Consider the following 16,506-nt stretch of genomic DNA (forward strand, 5'->3'; position numbering starts at 1 on the left):
CAGGACAACTCCAAAAAGAGTAGAGAATCCAATTTATCGATGCCCCATAACATCTCCAGTCAAGATGTGGACAAGGCCTTCCAGTGAGTAATATGGCACCTTACTTCTGTAAACGCCATGTGTGTGACCAAGGCGTTCTTGAGACAAGGCCAGGACAAACAGCCCTCATCAGTCGTATGATCTACGTTGTGTTTGCAAACACAGACCTTGTTGGGGCCTGCAGCTCCCCACTCGCTGTCTCCCTTGTCAAACCCCTTCCAAAACAAACTTTCCCCTATCAGGAAGACCGACTTCTCTCATCTCAGGGGCTGCGATCCTGCCGAGCCGTTATTCTCACCAGCTGGTTCTGACTGTGGCAGAAATGTTGTTGACATAGCAGATGGTCCTGATATTTCTGAAAACCAGCAACATCTTTGCCATTTCCACCCCCAAACTCTTGGCTACTGCTTCTCCTTCAAGTGGTTTGGGTCCTTTTTAGCAAACCTATATATTCTGATGATTTTTCTTAAATACCAGAACAGGAACACTATGCTATACGACCACCCTTCTAGAATATGGACAGAGGCAGAATATTAGGGGTCCCTCAGAGAAAACCCATAAGCTGAGATAAATTTTATTTGGCATGATGGATTCTTACATGAATTTGAATGAGCAAATAGTGAGTAGATTTTAGATATTTGAGGTGTGAAGTATCAGGCACAGTGAGATGTGGCTGATCGATTGTGCTAGAAGAAATGGAATCTAAAGTTCATGCTGTTTGAAACCTTTTAAAGAAGTAATATGCCATTAAATAATGTTTATCCTAACTGAACACAAGAGGACTTGAGAGAAGCGTGAATATAATTGGGTTAAAGAATATTACTCAGCAGTGACTCCGGGGCCAAAGCAAAAGGAAGGTACCATAACAACTTGATGATCTGGGACCCAATCCAGCCGTTCTGAAAAATTAAAGCAGACTGATTTATTCTTCCTTGCTTGCCCCATGCAAGCAGGCAATGTGAACAGTCTCTTAAACTCACTAAATAATGGTATAAAAACTTCTGCTTCATTCAGACTATATCAGTACAATTCTTGGAAAATGCTCCTTCTCCTGGAAAGGACTGCACAGATGGGAAGGAGGCATGAGTAACGATGCCTCCGAAAGGTTCAGCCAGCTTCTCGTGGGTCAGCCTCCCTCCCAGGCCTGTAGGACTCACCGATTAAGAGTGTCTTTTGGGTTGGCTAGTAAAGGACGGGTGAGGACCCTGACTCCGGAATGTCACAGTCAAAACCCAGTTCACTAGGTACAAGTCTTTTCGTCTCATGATAGCAGTAAACATCACATCAGCAGTGATGTGTTTAGATAATCAATTTCTTTGAATGCCAAAAGCAGAGTCCTAAGGATGAGCACAGAGCCATATGGATGGAGGGGCTGTATAAAAAGGAGGGGAGGAGAGACATGAACATAGAGAACAAAGGTATGGACACCAAAGGAGGAAAGGGGAGGGGGTGGGATAAATTGGGAGATTGGGATTGACATATATACACTACTATGTATAAAATAGATAACTAATGAGAACCTACTGTATAGCACAGGGGAATAAAAAAGGTACAATCTGTTTGTAGAACATATATTAAATTAACCTTAAAAATGCATTCCAGTATACAGTAGGTGCAGACAAATACTGTTAGATTCCACTTATATGAGATATCAAGAATAGTCAAATTCACAGTCAGAAAGTACATTGGTTGATGCCAGGGGCTGGGGCTTGACAGGGGGGCGTGGAGAGGGGGAAAGGGGAGTTAGTGTTTAATGGGGACAGAATTTCAGTTTAGGAAGGTGAAAAATTCGGGAGACAGATGATGGTGAGAGTTGCACAACAATGTGAATGTACTTGTGCCACTGAACTGTACGAGTAAATATGGTTAAAATAGTATGTTTTATGTTATGTGACTTTTACCACAATAAAAAAAAAGGATGGGAGGAATTTGTGAAGGTGAACATGGGATGTCCTAGGTAGGGCAAGTTGAATGAAGAAAACCAATTTGAATGTGAGGTGTATGAGAGTGGGATGGGAAGAAGGCATACACACTACACAACGGAGCAGAGAGTTCCAGCTCCATGGGTCATCATGAGAATCTGGGGGGTGGAGGAGTGCTAGGTACGTGATCTAATTTCCAATTCTTGTCTGCCCTGATGATAACATTAGTAGGGTCTCCAAAGTAATGCACTTCCTGTATTAAAAGATTCATTTCATAATGGAGAACAGCTCACTCGACAAAGAATATTCTGGTAACCCTACCATCCATGTGGCTTACTATCTCTACGCACAGAAGAGCAAGTATAATTAAAAGAACTTAGATAATGTGAAAAATATTTAACAACTTGATGGATGGCCACAAAGCAATCAGAGCAGACACAGTCATAGAGCTAGAGTACAGGGGAGGTCAGTGGGACCCAAGGGTGGTGGAAGGGTGGTGGGGGAGGGAGTTTTAGGATAATTCTAAGGGTACCCAAGGATTTCTATTTTAATAACCAGTCATACCAGCCAAATACAAGCCCCAGAGACAACCAACATTTCTGTAAGTCATGCAGTGAAATCGATTTGTCTATAACAGGTTGGGAGTCTATTTCAGAAACAGTAAAAAAGTTTATAGAGCCAAGGAAAGAGCCCACATCTGAGACCCTTCTCACCTGCGAAGACTTCTTACTCTTTATCAAACTGCATCTGTTAACCAAATGAGACAAATAATAAAAAAGGGATCCTCCCACACCTTTTCTCTTCAATAGTAGATGGAAACTTCACGAAAAAGTGCATAGAGTCAGCAAAGAGTTCAAATACAGATTGCATTAAACACAGGAACATTAAAACACAGGTCAAATTGATCTGGTCCTTCCAGATTAGCCTGTAAATTCTTAAAGTGTTCACTAGTAAATACATATTCAGAGCAGATATTGAGCCCAGCTGGGGATGCATAATGGCCTGTGATCCCGATTATTACTGGGAACTGCAGAGACCTTGATGTATTTGAGAGTAGTGCTAATTCCTAGAGTGTGTTTGGATTTCAGAGCCTTTTGGAAACACTTGGTAAATACATGCAAACATATTATATGTGTATGTGTATATGTGTAACTGTCCTTGAAAACAGGCATCCAATTGGTTGCTTAGTGACTGCATTACCTGGGCATTTTTTTCCTCAAAAAATAGGTGGTCAAAATTTTAAGAAAATGTACTCCACATGAACTATATAGCACAGTGATACGCCTATGAGTCTTAAGTATTTATTACTCTTTCCTAATGTAAAATACACCTATCCATCCACTTTCCTACCTACCATAAATGGTCCTTTTTTTGTTAGGCAAAAAGTAGTCTTAGTGATCTTATAAAAAGAATAAAAAATTCTACATTAATTTTAAACATTGCTTTAGACCAACATCTCAGGAAGAAGATTTAATATATGTTTTTTTCACAAAGGAACTTTCTTTGTATTTCAAGTAAAATATTTGATAAAACATGCCACATATGAGAAATATGTATGGAGAGGTTGGGTCAAGTTTGAAATAGAATTATGGTAAATCCTGCCAATTGGAGGTAGATTAGAATATTAGAAAAATTGTTTTCCAGGCTTTCTGTGGTTTTATTTAACAGACACCTCACCTGAGTTCTAAATTTATTTCTCAAAGCAGCTAAGCTCTTAGGAGAAAATTATACTGCAGGGTAAGGGTTTATAAGGAAACACACAGATACACCCTCACAAATCACACTGAGTGCGGTCCCACCACAAATCTACCACTAGATCATCTACTAGAATTTCAGGTGACATAAGTAAAAATGTACAATTAAAGTGATTCTTTCAAAATCATAATGAGTAATTAATAAACAATTCCTAAAATACAGTTTTAAAATTCACCTTTAGCCAACGTTAGTATTACAAATATCCATCTACCATCCTCTTGAATTTCACCAAAAACACTTTGGCTTTGTTTTGCAGCAGACAATTTAAGACATTCAATCGTATTTGTTCTACTTCTGCTTTTTCCTTGCTCTATTTCAAGGCAGAATCCAGGTTTTGAAATTTCTTGCTTCATGGATAATGTTAGCCTGGCAGAAAACACAAGTAGTCAAACCCAAAGCTTCTTTTTTCTTTTATATAAAAATCTCAGCCCTTTAGAAGTGATGGAGTGCCAGAGTTGGTGAGGAACAAGGGAGAGGATTTGGAAGCAGGGAAAGAGCTAAGTCAGAATGAAAAGGAGAGAAAGGACCACAGGCTGCTGGTGTTGTGGACTCAAGCTCTTCAGTCTGACAGCACCAGGGAGAGTGAGGAGTCCTCAGGAAGGAGTGGCTCTGTTTGCTCAGACTCACCCAAATCCCTATACGCCAAATGTGACCCAGAGCAGGTTACAAGACACAAAGGAACCATACTAAACATACTCAGAAGTAGAGTGAAGATTGAAGGATCTTAGAAGGAACTTTCCAAAGACTAGAACTTTGTTTTATTCTTATCTTTGCCTCATCAGAGCCTCATCTGTGTGTGTGTGTGTGTGTGTGTGTGTGTGTGTGTGTGTGCACACGTGCACACATTCATGCACACATGGAGGTGGGTGTTGGAGGCTAGGGCTAAGCATGAGTAGGAATTCCAATGGGATGGATCACAGTTGAACTAAGCTGATTGAAAGAATCAAAGATGTGATATTTCTCCCACTTAGTGTGGACAAAATTCATCTCTATCAGAGCCGACCATTTAGGACTATGTATAAAGAACTGACCTTTTGGCTTGAATATAAATGGAAGCCATTGGTTTTCCAGGAAAATAAATCCATTGTGCTTATTATGTTTCTCTCTCACAGCGTTACTTCATGTCAAATTGTGGACATACCTGTTTCCTACCCGGCCAAATGAGGTCATTTATTGTTTTGACACTTTCATGCCCTAAAGAGGGGCACTGATTGTTACCCTTTGCTAAAACTCAAAACACACTGGTTCACTCCACAGATATTTATGACCAGTGTTTGCATATACTGTGTGTAGTGTACACCAAGCACTGACCTAGGTTTTGGAATATCAAGATAAAAATGGCATACCGTCTGGCTCCCAAGGCACTCAGAGGCCCTGTGCTGACAATTTGTTTCACTCCCAAATTTCTTATCATATGAGGGAACCCTTGTATTTGACAGAGATCAGCCAACCAACAGTGTGCCACATTTGACTGTTTAGCCAAAGGAATGTTCATTAGTTCGTCCCACTCTTCTTGAAGATAAATTTGCAACTGGAGTATTTAATGCTTCCCATTCCCCATCTGAATGTCTTCAGATTGCATATAGCAGCTATGACGAATATGAGCATAGGCTAGAAACAACACTGTATTTCACAAAAATATCAGCAAATCTTTATATTTCAATAGGAGCTTACATATCTATGCATAATATTATTTCAGGTAAATTTACCTGACATAGATTGGCCAGCTCTCAAATATTTATTATACTGGTCAATATCATTGTCAAATGTCTCTTCGTCTTCTTAGACACAGATGGAATTATTGCCATCTACAAATAACTTCTGCTCTTTTTTAGTCATTCAGCAATCTGCATGGCGTAATCAGAAGTGCCAGGAAACCGGACCAAGTGGTAGGGGTTAAGAATGAAGGCAACCCTCTATACTTTTGTTATGTTCAATAACTTTTCTTGATTATATCAGCATTTCCCTAGCTCCTTTAATTTAAAGAAATACAGTTTTGGGGGGAAAACATATTTAGTTATGATTCAGCAATATAGAATATGCAGCAAAATGTAGAAATATTTTGTAAGTGGTACCCTAAACCACGCTTTTGTCCTGAAGACTTTTTTTCACTCTGCAGCATTTATTTCCTCTGTTTCAAGATGTCTGTAGCAGAAAGAACAACTCAGAGATTAAACCTCAGTGTTATTCTAAAAGCAATCATCTGAAAAATTTAGATTCTTTCGACAATGACTGCCTTGAAAAATGAAAAACTTGGTCACACAACTGGTTTTCTTAGTCTTGAGAATATCAAACAGTTTGTTTGACTGACTTTCACTAAATTGACTGTTCAGTCACTGTTGAATGACGTGCCCCTTAGGTAAGACAGCCTGGGAAATTGTTTCCAAAGCATTTGGGATTCATAGCTTTTTTCACCCCAATTTTCAGCACAGCTTTAAGACCATCCACTTAGCTACCAGGCATCTTCTAGGGCACAGGCTTTTCCATACAAAGGGTTGATAACCTCTTCATCCACTGAGACCTCTCCAGAGTGGTACTTCAGTCGCTTACTGTAAGAGCAATTGTCTTACAAGTCACTTTCATTCCTTTAATCCCTGGGCTTTCTCATTTCAGTACCAAATAGAGGTCAGCATGTTTACTTCCATTCTTTAGCATTTTCATTCGCCTACAGTCACTGTTCAAAGGTAACCTGGAAATCATTCACAGGGAGAAATTTATGATGTAGTGCATGACACTGTAGTTCTGTGCCTTGCATGATTACCATAGCTCACAGACCATCAGTCTTAGTTGGTGATCAATAACTGGTTATGGAATAAATGAAAAAAAGGAATGATTGAATGACTATAACCAAAAAAAAAAAAAAAAATCAATGGGTAATAATGAGTCTAGGAGTTCCTAAGTAAACAGATACCCTAGGAATGACTTAAGTATTTTTAGCAGATTCATTTTTCCCCAAGTAAGAAATATTTTCCATTCCAATGTTAGCCAACTTAGGACATCTTACTGTTTCACCCAATGTCCAGACAGAAGATCACACTCTCAAAGGGACCACTGAAGGGAGCTTAATGAAGGAAGCGTTTATAATGATGTGGGCAGGGTTAAGTAACAAAGGATAGGGCAGTACCCTATAGCCAGCAAAAGCAGGAGTTCTGAGGGGTCTGGAGTGGGGAACAGTTAGTTACTGGAATACAGAGAAAATAGCTGGATGGAAAGGGCTGCCCAGAAGGAACTGGTGCCTTGGATAGAGGGTCAGAGCCAGCCTGTGATGACCTGGCAAGGAATTTGCTGCTGGAATAAAAATGCTTGCTTCATTCTTCACTAATCCTTCAATTTCTTTGCAAATGTCTTCCATTGGCTGAACTGAAAGTTGGAGGGCAAGGAAGCCTGTTGGTACAGTCCCCAGAAGTTAAAGTCTTGGGGCTCAGAGCAGGATGGAGAAGGGTGGAGAGTGGATGGGGTGGGGGGCAAAACAAAAATACCCAGATGCCTTCTTTATTAGCTGAGGTAGCTAATTGTAGTCTACAATGTATTGACACTTTCCTTTATATCTCTGTATGTGCAGGATAATCAGAAATAGAGAAAACATAATGGAAAACATGAGTTTCAAATACGGAAGTCCAACAAAAAGAAAAAAAGTATTGCAACAGAAAAGAAAACTAGGACTACATTCTATTTTAGATTTGTAATGGTATAATTTGTAGAAAATCACCATTAAACATTATTAACGTCCCTCAAATTTGTTTGACAAAAGTCTAAAAATTAGACTTGATGAAAGTGTAAAAATATAATTTTTTGTCATTTATATTTAGGAAAAAAAGTCTTCAATTCTGTCTTCAAGAAAAAAAAAGTATTGGGTTACCTAAAAGTGGAAACTGACACAGGGATTCCTTTTTTTTTTTTTTTTTTTTAAATATTTATTTATTTATTTGGTTGCACCGGGTCTTATTTACTTATTTATTTTTATATTTATTTTTGGCTGTGTTGGGTCTTCGTTTCTGTGCGAGGGCTTTCTCCAGTTGCGGCAAGCGGGGGCCACTCATCATCGCGGTGCGCGGGCCTTTCACTATCGCGGCCTCTCTTGTTGCGGAGCACAGGCTCCAGACGCGCAGGCTCAGTAGTTGTGGCTCACGGGCCCAGTTGCTCCGCGGCATGTGGGATCTTCCCAGACCAGGGCTCGAACCCGTGTCCCCTGCACTAGCAGGCAGACTCTCAACCACTGCGCCACCAGGGAAGCCCAAGGGATTCTTTAAGGGAGTGCTTTCAGGAGAAGTCTTCAGGGACACAAGGAAAGCAGGCTGGTGCAGGAGAAGAAGCTAAACAAAGGTGTGGTTACCTAGCTCAACCTGATTCCACGCGGGCTCTGGAGCATGAATGGCACCAGAAAATTATCCTGCAAGGATAGAATCAGTCCTTAGGAGCAAGCTATTCTGCTGGTGGTGGAAGCATACTTCCCAGGCATTTGCAGGCAAGGGTGATCTCCTTGGCTGACACAAATTACCTGTAAGGGGGTGCACCTGTGAACCACTAGAAACTCCCCCCAGCTGCTGGGGGAGGGGTGCATTGGCTCAGTAAAGGAGGTCTGGGTGGGGTACCATCTACCGGATACATGCGAGCTTGCAGGCAGAACCCTGCCCACCTCCGAATATTCCCAAATTCTAACCTTAAGGGCTGAATATATCTTTTGTCACATTGCAGAACATGGTAAGTCATCCTGCCTCTGAGAAAATCCTATAGAGCAATTAGGTAATTGGCAAAGATAAGTTGACCTGAAAGAAAATGCTGAAATAGAGATTTGTTTGCAACTATAACAGTCTTCTGAAGCTTCGCAGCAGAAACCCTCTCCCCATACATCTTTTTTTATTCCCCCCTTTGTGATTTCCTCTACGTCCTTCTTTTTCGTTTCACACATCTAGGAGTTGTTCTGAGACCCATTTTTATCTGGCTTTGCTGGATACTAACATGCTCGCTGAGATGGTTAAGTGATGAGGTTTAATCGGGAATAACATTAAAAATACTTATAGCATATATGCTTATCAGTGAGTAGTAGCCAGTCGGAACATACCATGAACGGAGTTTCCCTACTGGGCCAGATGTTAAATTTTAGGTGTCAGGTCATTAAGAGATGGAGATACTGGAGAAGGGGCTGAGGCAGCAGAGGTGGAGTGGTAGGGCTTTGGGTTAGGGGATGCTTAGGGCATAAGCTGATTTTCAGCCTTTTAGGAAGTCTTTCATTATGGTTATACCAGTTCCTACTGATTAAATATCAGACTGGGAGAATTGTTTCTGATATTGTTTGTTGTCATTGTTATTGTTGTATTGCTTGAAGTAAAACATTAATAACTGTGGCTTTGAACCTATGGCAGTCCTGCAAATCCCCAAAGAAGTCGGAAACTCATACGACCAGTCCCCAAGACCATTATAATCATAGCTGTAACTTAACCCCGAATCAAGATTCCCATGAAGCTTTTACATCTAGTGTAAAACAAAAAGTTAAATGGGGAACATAGAAACATACTGTTGTAAGTCACTATGTATTATACCTTTTAACAGCAAGGTGGATAAGTACTTCCTAATCAAAAGCTATAACCTTGAAGAAAATGAATAGATAGCAGGCTATCTTAGCTGACATGTAAGTGGTCAATGATTTTTCTATTCATGACGTTTTAAACTGTGGCACTTTAATGCACAGTACTGCTAATTTATTTTTTTCTGGCCCTGTTTGTACAGTCTCTTAAAATCCATCACAGTTGAGAACAGTGTCTAGACAGTTATTATGATACAATCAGAAGAAAAGCTGGCAAATTAAAAAAAAGAAAGTGAATAGAAGTGCTGATTAAAATAACATTACAGTTTATATGAGGCTCCTTTTAAATTTGTATTTTCTAGGTTTCATCTTTGGAAGACTCAAAGGACACTAAAATATTGTAGCACTGGAAGTCAGCTTCATTTTACAAGTCTAAAAGGGAAAGAGTAGAGTCGCATTTATTTCTCCGTAGAAAGATTTCAGCAAACTAATTAAATAAATATTATGGCAGTGCGTTTGAATAGTTTTCTTATCAGCGAGGAAAGAAAATGCTCAGGTATTTTATGTCACTGTTGAAGAAGGGCAAGGAAGCCATTGCTGAATAAATGGTTTTGTCAAATCTGTATCTCATTTGAGGAAGTCAACTTTTTTATGGGAACTAAAAACATGAAATACACACAATCCAGTCCCTGAACACAATCTTTCCCTTTAAGTTTCCAGAAGAATTCCTATTTCAGTTCTAGAGCCATCTGGTCTTGTCTTTTGCCACTGAGTATGTGGATAGATAATTTCTCAGGGTGCAATTAAATGAACATGAAGAAACTAGTTTATGCTATAAAGGGATCTGAAAAAGCTAAAGCATAAATGATAACATCTGTGCAAGGTATGGAGAAAGGGGGCAGATAGAAACATGCAAATTAGTCACACACTGTCAACACAGAAGTCCAAGTCCCAAGCAAATAAACTGAATGGGATGATGATTTACAGGACACAGTCTCATCCCTGTCAAGGGGATAGAAACGATAAATAATTGGTCAGGTGCATTCATGTGGCATGGGAAAGCAAAAGCAACTCAATCAATTCTGTAAAAACAAAAACAACCCAGCATGAATGAAAGACTAATTAAAACTTTCCAATCTTAGATTTGAATGACTCAATTTGCTAACAGCGAATTTTGTTAAGTCCAAAGTATCATGATGCAGATTGTCTTTTCTTCACTGGGCTCATGGTTTTCGTTCCTCTTCAGCCTCTGCATCACTACCCTCCCCCAACCCCCCGCCAGTAAAACATTGGCAGGTGAGCATTGCGGCAACCCTTTTCCAGAAGGTGGGCTCCAGTCCCTCATATGGGAAAGTCACAAGTTTGGCGAGGTGTGAAGAGGTTTCATTTCACTAAACGCCTATAGCTGAGGTCGCATTCCACACAAAGGATGCCTTCTGGACGATTAATGCAACTTTTACATCCTTTTCAATTTGGCTCTAAAATATCTCTTTCAATATCTCTTTCAATTCTCTGCTTGAGAACTTTTAACTTTTCCAGATGGACTGTTTTAAGTGTTTTTCACCACTTCAGATTAATGTTGAACAAGTTCTTCATTAAGTCTTTGTTTTGGTAGAAAATCCAGGATAATGTGCCCTTGGTCCTAAGTCTCTTAATTTTAGGGTCAGTTTGACCTTGGAGCACTGCAATGTTTAGACCTCAAGTCCTAAGCCAAGGATTAAGCCAGAGGCAGGAGTTTCCACTCGCTATTTCTGTATCCCCAACTGCCTCTCCTCCTCCTCGCACTGACCCACCTTTCTACCTCTTTTAAGGCTCCACTCAACTCCCACTTCTCTCTTTAAACCTTCCCGAGTCACGCTAGTATTTATTAGCTACTAAACTGAACTACTCAGGATTGCACTTGGGAGCCTTCTCGCCTACCGTAGGGCTGTGGTTTTCACACCCTAGCCGGCATCCGCATCACTTGGAGGGCTTGTTAAATATGGCCGAGCCCTACCCCAGAGTTTCTGATTTAGTACCTGTGAGAAGGGCGGTGAGAATTTGCATTTCTGACAAGTTCCCAGGTGAGGCTGATTCCGCTGGTGCAGGGACCACACTTCCAGATTCTCTGCTGTAGGCGACACCCTTGCCTGCCTCTCTGCGCGCCACATTCTAACTCATCCTCAAGACTGCTCTTCATATCAACTCCTTGAAAGCTGCCCCCCGGCAGAGTTAGGTTTCTTTCAGCCTGGACTCTCAATCACAAGTTATCCTATCTCAATTAAGGGAGGGTAGCTGTATTCGTTTTCTAGGGCTGCCATAATGAAGTACCACAGACTGGGGGTGCTTAAATAACAGACATTATTTATTTTCTCAGAGTTCTGGAGGCTGGAAGTCCAAGATCAAAGTGTTGGCAGGTTTGGTTTCTTCTGAGGCCTCTCTGCTTGGCCTGCAGATAACTGTCTTTTTCCTCTGTCCTCACATGGTCCTTCCTCTGTGAGGTACATCCCTGATGTCCCTCTGTGTGTCCTACTCTCCTCTTCTTATAAGGATGCAGTCAGATTGGATTAGGGCCCACCCTAATGGCCTCATTTAACTTAATCACCTCTCTAAAGGCCCCATCTCCAAATACAGTCACATTCGAAGATACTGGGTTAGGGCTTCAACATACAAATTTTAGGTGGACACAATTCAGCCCATAAGAGTAGCAAATCCAGATGTCTAAAGAAACCCGGAGACTTATGCAAATGTGTGCGTGTGGTGGGATGGAAGATACGAGAAATGGAAAGTGGCTTCATTGCCAGCAAGGCCGTGACCTTCCCAGAGGATCCTAAACGTGTTCACAGAGTGTATACACTGTTCAGACAGGGCTGCAGTGCCACCACGCTGGGGACGAGACAGGACCGTGCTATAAACACAAAAATGACTAAGGCTCCCCCTCTTCTGTCTACTACATACCCATGACAACTCTGAACCTCAATTTAACCCTCCCACCTCCTAGATAAAACTTAATAAGCTAATCAGTCATGAAAAAACCCCACCTCCCGACAGCCTCCGGTCCACAGCTGGTTCCGGCTTCCTTCCATCCTCCTCGGACTCCTCTCACACAGGCCTACACCCCGTAAGAAGCTCCTCCCACCTCCCCCCGCAACGGCCCTCAGTTCCTCGGGGGTTCACAACATGCTGCAGCAAGTTCAATAACAAACTCTTTGACACGGCTCTGTTCCCAGTGCTTGTTCATCAGTGGGCTTTACAGACAGTGGGAATGATGTGCTTGTCTCGAGCCTAGAACGTGTTTAGAATGACGCGCCCCTTCTAAAGGGATTCAGAATAAACAAAAGGTAACATCGCGTGGGACAGATCACCGAGGCTGTGGGCACTTTGGGCCAGCAGAGCACTGAAAGCTCGCAGCCTTTGCTCCAATGTTCAGGTCTCCTTCTTTGAAATCGCTAACTTGTCCAGCTCATCAGTTTTTCTCTCCCTTCTTTGACACACTAAGAGTCAGGTATGGAAGGAGCAGCAAATATTCGCATTATTTCTTGTAACTTACAAAGCATGCTTATAACCCTTGCCTTACTTAATTTTCACAACACACTTGTAAGCTAGGTACGGTAGATCTAGATCCAGCGGGGAGGGGGCAATATAGGGGTAGGAGGGAAACAGGTACAAACTGTTAGATATAAAATAAGCTACAAGGATGTATTGTACAACAGGGGGAATATAGCCAATATTTTACAATAACTATAAATGGAGTATAACCTTTATAATTTGTGAAAAACTGTACTGTACACCTGCAATTTACATATTATACATCAACCATACTTAAAAAAAAAAGAGGAAAGTGGTCCTTATAGATGCAGCTGTCCCGATCAACCTCATATCAATAATGTGACCAAGTTCATATGGTAATTAAGTAAAAATTTGCTATACGATGCTATACTATGCTACCTTGACCTCCCAAGAGCTTGTAGTTGAGCAAAAAGATGCTCTCCTATGCTCTTGTGTGTTTATTTTCCTTCCCATCTAGACCAAAACGTCCTCAAAGTTAGAGATCATGTTCTGTATTTCTCTGGCATCTCCTACAGCTGGATCTAGTGCAATACCGAGCACATAGCAGACTTTCAATAGGAAGTCACTGATTGAATGAAACTTGTGAACATTTCTCAGAAGGGGACAAAGGGAAGACATTGTTTTAAAGCAAAGACACTTTTTAGTTTTGGTCTCATAATTGCAATACCAGAGGCTGTTACTTTAATTCTTCAGGGTGCTTGGCATCAAAACATTTTTCATACTTGGCATGTTTTCTTTTCCGGCCATGGTTTCTGCATTGAAAATGGTTGGGAGGTTCAAACTTCAATTCCACGTTCACTTCCTGGAGTTGCGTGGAAATTTAGAAAACCCATGGAGAGCATGTGGTAGATACAGTGATGTGCTGTCCAGATCTTCCTTTAAGGAAGGATTTGTTGCTCCACCTGTTGGGATGCTGTTGGCACCAGCCTTCAGCTGTCAGCCCCTTCAGAGACTGCCTGAACTACAGCGAGCTGCCCTGCCCAGTGGTCGCACACTTCCCCGAGTGGTCCACATCTAGTGACTGATCAGGGAGGGTTTAAAGTCCTGGCCATCTTGACCCATCTCAGGACAATTCTGAAGGGGCATCTTGCCTCAGAGCTGCCCCATGACATTGATTGAGGCTGTCATGGTCTGCATCATGACTCAACTTCTGCCGAATCTTGCTTCCTTTTCCTTCTTTGCTCAGGTGTTGAAACTTAGGGCTCTCCCATGTAAACGTTCTGCACATTAAACTCTTAGGGTCTGCTTCTTGAGGAACCCAGCTTGAGACAGAGGAGATTGGTGGGGGACAGGGAGGGCTTAGCTGGTCCGTGTGAAGACGATGAACTTGCTGTGAACCCTCAAGAACATAAATCGTAGGATGTGTTTGGCTGTGGTCTATTGAAGCCGACTGCATTACACTGAGAAGCTCAGATGACTCTTATGGCTTTGCTAAGCACAATGTATGCCTCCTACACCCTGAGGGTGACGAAAGGGCAGCTCTCCAGGCTGGAGGGGGCTCCTCAGGGCCCCTCGGGGCCTCTCAGGGTTCACTCAGCCGGTGAATATCTTTCCACAGCCTCTTGCCTTAAAGCTTAGTAGACAGTTTACTTGCTTTTATAATATTTGTGTGATCTTGATCATTCTCAATCCAATGAACGGGGTAGGTGTGCATCATTATAGCCCTCATGTGTTCTCCTAATGGTGCTGGAAATCTCTGAACTTCTGATTGTGTTCATGGCATTATCTTTCATTTTCACGCAAGTTCAAGCCTGGTAATAAAGACTTTAGGTGGACATTGGTCTGCTCTCCAAATCTTCCTTTCCTCCCTGGAACTAAAGGCACAGGCCTTCTAATCAGCATCATTTTGGCTTTGATGTCCACAGTGGCAGCTAGGAGCTCCATTTGCTCTTATAAGTGTCCTGTCACTTAGATAAATTTAGGACACTCCTTGGCTCCAGGCCTCCTTCCAGAGTTTCCTCAGCAAGACTAATTTGATATATTGCCTCAACAAATCCCATCAGCCCTGCCTGATTTGAAACTGAGGGTGAAGATAGTTTATAGGGGCAATAACAACAGAAATGTCCTCTCCAAGACAGGCGAATAATTTCCTCTCTGTTCCAGTCCAGTACTATTTCCCTTAATCTTCTTAATGCCTGAGAAGCTGCTGTTTCCTCTGGCCTTAAAGCTCTTTTCTCCCCTGAAGGTTAATACACCAAAGAAATAATGGGCTCTCGCAGGCCCATTATTTCTGCCCCTTTGGGCAGGCACCCTATTTTCTTTACTTTCATTTGGCGTTATGTTAACATGGCTTAGTGTTGAAACACATGGTTCATAGTCACTGGGTTGAGCTAAGGCCCCAGGTTGCCTCATCAAAGGGTCCGTTAAGACAGAACCAAGCTGGCCTGCTGAGCCTGACTGGGTCTCTTGTCTACCGGGTGGGGCTGCTGATGACCCTTTAAGCTACTCACCCAATTTGTGTTCTTGATGGATTCTCTGTTGGTGCCTGACTCAACTTGATTCCCATATTCCTCACATTTCTGCAGGGTTCGTCTCTTACCTTTCTTCCTACACCAAGTTTCCTATCTTTCCACCCTTCCTTAACTGCCCTGGAAAAGACCTCATCTGAGTTTCTGGACCTCAGTCCAGTCAGCTGACATCTTCCGTCTCTGAGTCCTGCCCCATATCGGGGTAGGGAGCACCAGATCTAGGCTGGGGTGAGTGCCCCCCTTTAGTGACTTCAGTGAAATCGACCTCATTTTACTATTTAATCAATGCCTTCATTCTTATATTTTAACAAACCTTTTCTATGTAGAACAGTTCCTGAATTTAATAGAGAAAATTCACAGTTCTGCTGTACCTGTCCAGCTACTCTCGTATTTTCTCAGCTATCTTCTTGGATGCAGACCTGTTGTGCTCTGCTGTCAATGCTTTTGATGGAAAAAGACCATCAATTGGATATTCTCTCTCAGTAACCACTCCTTCTAGGGTTCTGCTATTTTTTTTTTCCAGAGTCATTTTTTGGTGACTCTATAATGAATGCGATTTTAGGGGTAACTTTATGGTGCTCATCTATGTGGTACATGGATAACTTTAACTATAGAGCATTATTTTTACTATTTAAGATTTTTTTTCTCCCCTTCCAATTTTTAATGAATTGCTTTGTTTCATTCACAAAGGGTATGTGCTGTTTAGATTTTTGAATTAGTTAATCATCTTTTTAGTGATCTCCTTTATGTTAGCTATTAATGTGCAGATTCAAATGCTGTCAGGAGTTTATGAAAGTTCTTCAAAAGTCCCAGAAGGTATATTTCAGAAGAAATTGGGGCTGGGAGTGGAACACTTCTGATTTCCTTCCAGTTGTGTGATCCGATCAGTATGGCCATGGTCCTTTCTTTTTGGCTATCTGGGCCTTAGTTTATTTATGAACAAAATAAGCATTTTGTACCATATGGTTCCTAAATTCCTTTTCAGATTCATTTCATTTTCATTGTATGTGTCTGTGATGATGGGAAAAATTTTAAAGTTTTGGGTTATTCATTTCAAATCACATTTGGATATGCCATTTTGAAAACCATTGCAATTCCTTTTGTTCAGAAATATTTTTCCCACACCTCAATTGGAGAATTGCTTGAGGAAAAGTCTCTCAAATGAGTCTCAGATGGAAAAAGAAAAGGGAGAAGGGAGAATTGAGTCTAAATAATTGTATGAATACTTCCCAGATTGTAAAGAGCTCTC

General features: G+C 41.4%; 1 protein-coding gene across 9 annotated transcripts in view; it reads left to right on the plus strand.

Annotated features, from left to right (window-relative positions):
- Window positions 1-16,506, plus strand: part of LOC309660103 (uncharacterized protein) — a 293,525-nt gene that overhangs the window by 178,906 nt on the left and 98,113 nt on the right. The window contains exon 5 of one of the 9 annotated variants that reach the window (XM_082460651.1): window positions 4-12,701. The exons of the other annotated variants lie outside the window; for them this stretch is intronic. Coding sequence (XP_082316777.1) covers window positions 4-87 — 84 coding nt within the window. The 3' untranslated portion in view covers window positions 88-12,701. Of the gene's footprint in view, window positions 1-3; window positions 12,702-16,506 lie in introns of those variants that run through there. 9 annotated transcript variants of the gene reach the window in all.

Source organism: Balaenoptera physalus, assembly GCF_965194825.1.
Source record: "Balaenoptera physalus genome assembly, chromosome: 4".
Classification (NCBI taxonomy): Eukaryota; Metazoa; Chordata; class Mammalia; order Artiodactyla; family Balaenopteridae; genus Balaenoptera; species Balaenoptera physalus.